Here is a 1,652-nt window from a genome sequence, read left to right as displayed (position 1 = left end):
ATTCAATTTGGATTTGGTGCACGTCGCCGAATTGTCAACCGAAGCAGGGAAGCACGTACTCACTTCCATATATGATGCCAGAAACTATAGGTGGTTGTTGGGGAGGGACTTCTGTCGCAACGGCGAATACGGCATCAGCAGCGCGAAGTTAGGCATGTGTATGTGTCGTTTGCAGTCGACGAATTCATAGGCGACTGGTGCGCCGCAAGTGCGCCGCGCCTAAGTAGCATGCGATGGTCTGAAAAAACAAGATAGTGCAGTGGGTGAAACTGTGTGTCATGGTTCTTCGCGTGCTTCATTCTTGTTGTTTGCTGGAATTTGCCCGTCAGACCTATATTTTGTAATCGAAGAAAATACGATCGGAATCAAGGAGAAACGAGCAAATATTCATTGATTTCATCAAATGAAGTTACCGTCCGGGGTGATGAGAGCCTCGCTGAAGAAGAGCGATACATCAGCTAAACTGCCCAGCACGTTGAGGACTGGGGTCAACAAATCCGCTTGCACCTGAAATCTCACCACTTTGTCGCTGGTATCGTCCCAGCCGAAGATCACTGTCCCGCGCACGACAAAACTTTGACCCACGATTTTGGTGGCAATGGGCGACCAATCTCCTCCCTGGGCGCCACCTTTCTCATCTGAGTTCAGGTGCGGAAACGCGTATCGGAGAGTGTTCCAGCTGACAGTAATATTGGTCGACGTGCTGGCGACCAAATCGCGTTCGGATGACATCACCATCCCTCGAAGCTCCAAACGAGTGTCGCCAAAGAAAAGTGCGAAGCGCCTCCAGTTTTCTATCTGCGTGTCCACGCCGGGGAAAACATCATCTACCGTATCCGGGGCCATGATTCTGCGCAAGAATATGGACGCTGCGTCGTGTTGAGTCCCAGGATAAGCTACGAAATTGTTGAAGTGGCGAAAGTAGTCAGCAGCAACAGCCCATGGGGTTTGGAATGTTGGGATCTGGAACGAAATCTGGCATCTTGATTTGAGATCCTCGATCTCCTTCCGCAGGTGAACAATGTCATTTTGAGTATCAGCTACGACCTGGACCTGTTTCGCTCTATAGCGAGCCTGGTTCACACGACAGCGTTCTCGATGACGAATCTTCCTTTTCAGAGCTTCAGCGATGATGTCATTTTGTAGACCGGCGTCAATCGGATGATTCGCTGCCTGGATGGTAGCCATGATCTCGTTTACCGTCTTCATGTCGGACGGAAGCCACATCGGGGACGATGAGATATCGTTGAGAGTAACGAGCTCTTTCTCTGGAGATAATTCAAGCGTAGCCGTTGACGCTTCAACTCGAACGTGGGATGCATCCGTTTGAATTGTGTAGTGATGCGGATGGTACCCTCGCTGCTGCAGACACGGCCTGGTATTGATGCTGGCTTCGATACGCCCAGCACTCACGAGTTTTGTCACCAGGTTGGCGCGGCGTGCCTCGGTCCGCTGCTTAACGCCACATATCAGCTTGTCACTCAATGTTCGAGTGTTGGGCGGGACAAGCACGCACGAGTGCATTGCAGTGGGAGATGCAGAGGAAGGCTGGAAGTTGTGGAATGACTTGTAAAATTGCTGGACGTGTGACTCGTTGCTTACGGGACGTTGCGTAAAAGATTATGCACAGCTACAGTAGTCTGATAACCGCG

General features: G+C 51.0%; 1 protein-coding gene across 1 annotated transcript; it reads right to left on the bottom strand.

Annotated features, from left to right (window-relative positions):
• Positions 1 to 399: 399 nt before the first annotated feature.
• Positions 400 to 846, bottom strand: IUM83_03727 (bZIP transcription factor 1; the record flags this gene model as incomplete). Its single annotated transcript, XM_067927755.1, has 1 exon — positions 400 to 846. One exon carries the CDS (start codon positions 844 to 846, stop codon positions 400 to 402), a length of 447 nt encoding a protein of 148 aa, XP_067795194.1.
• Positions 847 to 1,652: the final 806 nt, after the last annotated feature.

This window comes from Phytophthora cinnamomi (assembly GCF_018691715.1).
Source record: "Phytophthora cinnamomi strain GKB4 chromosome Unknown Contig21, whole genome shotgun sequence".
NCBI classification, from domain to species: Eukaryota; Oomycota; class Peronosporomycetes; order Peronosporales; family Peronosporaceae; genus Phytophthora; species Phytophthora cinnamomi.
This window is presented reverse-complemented; position numbering and strand designations above follow the sequence as displayed.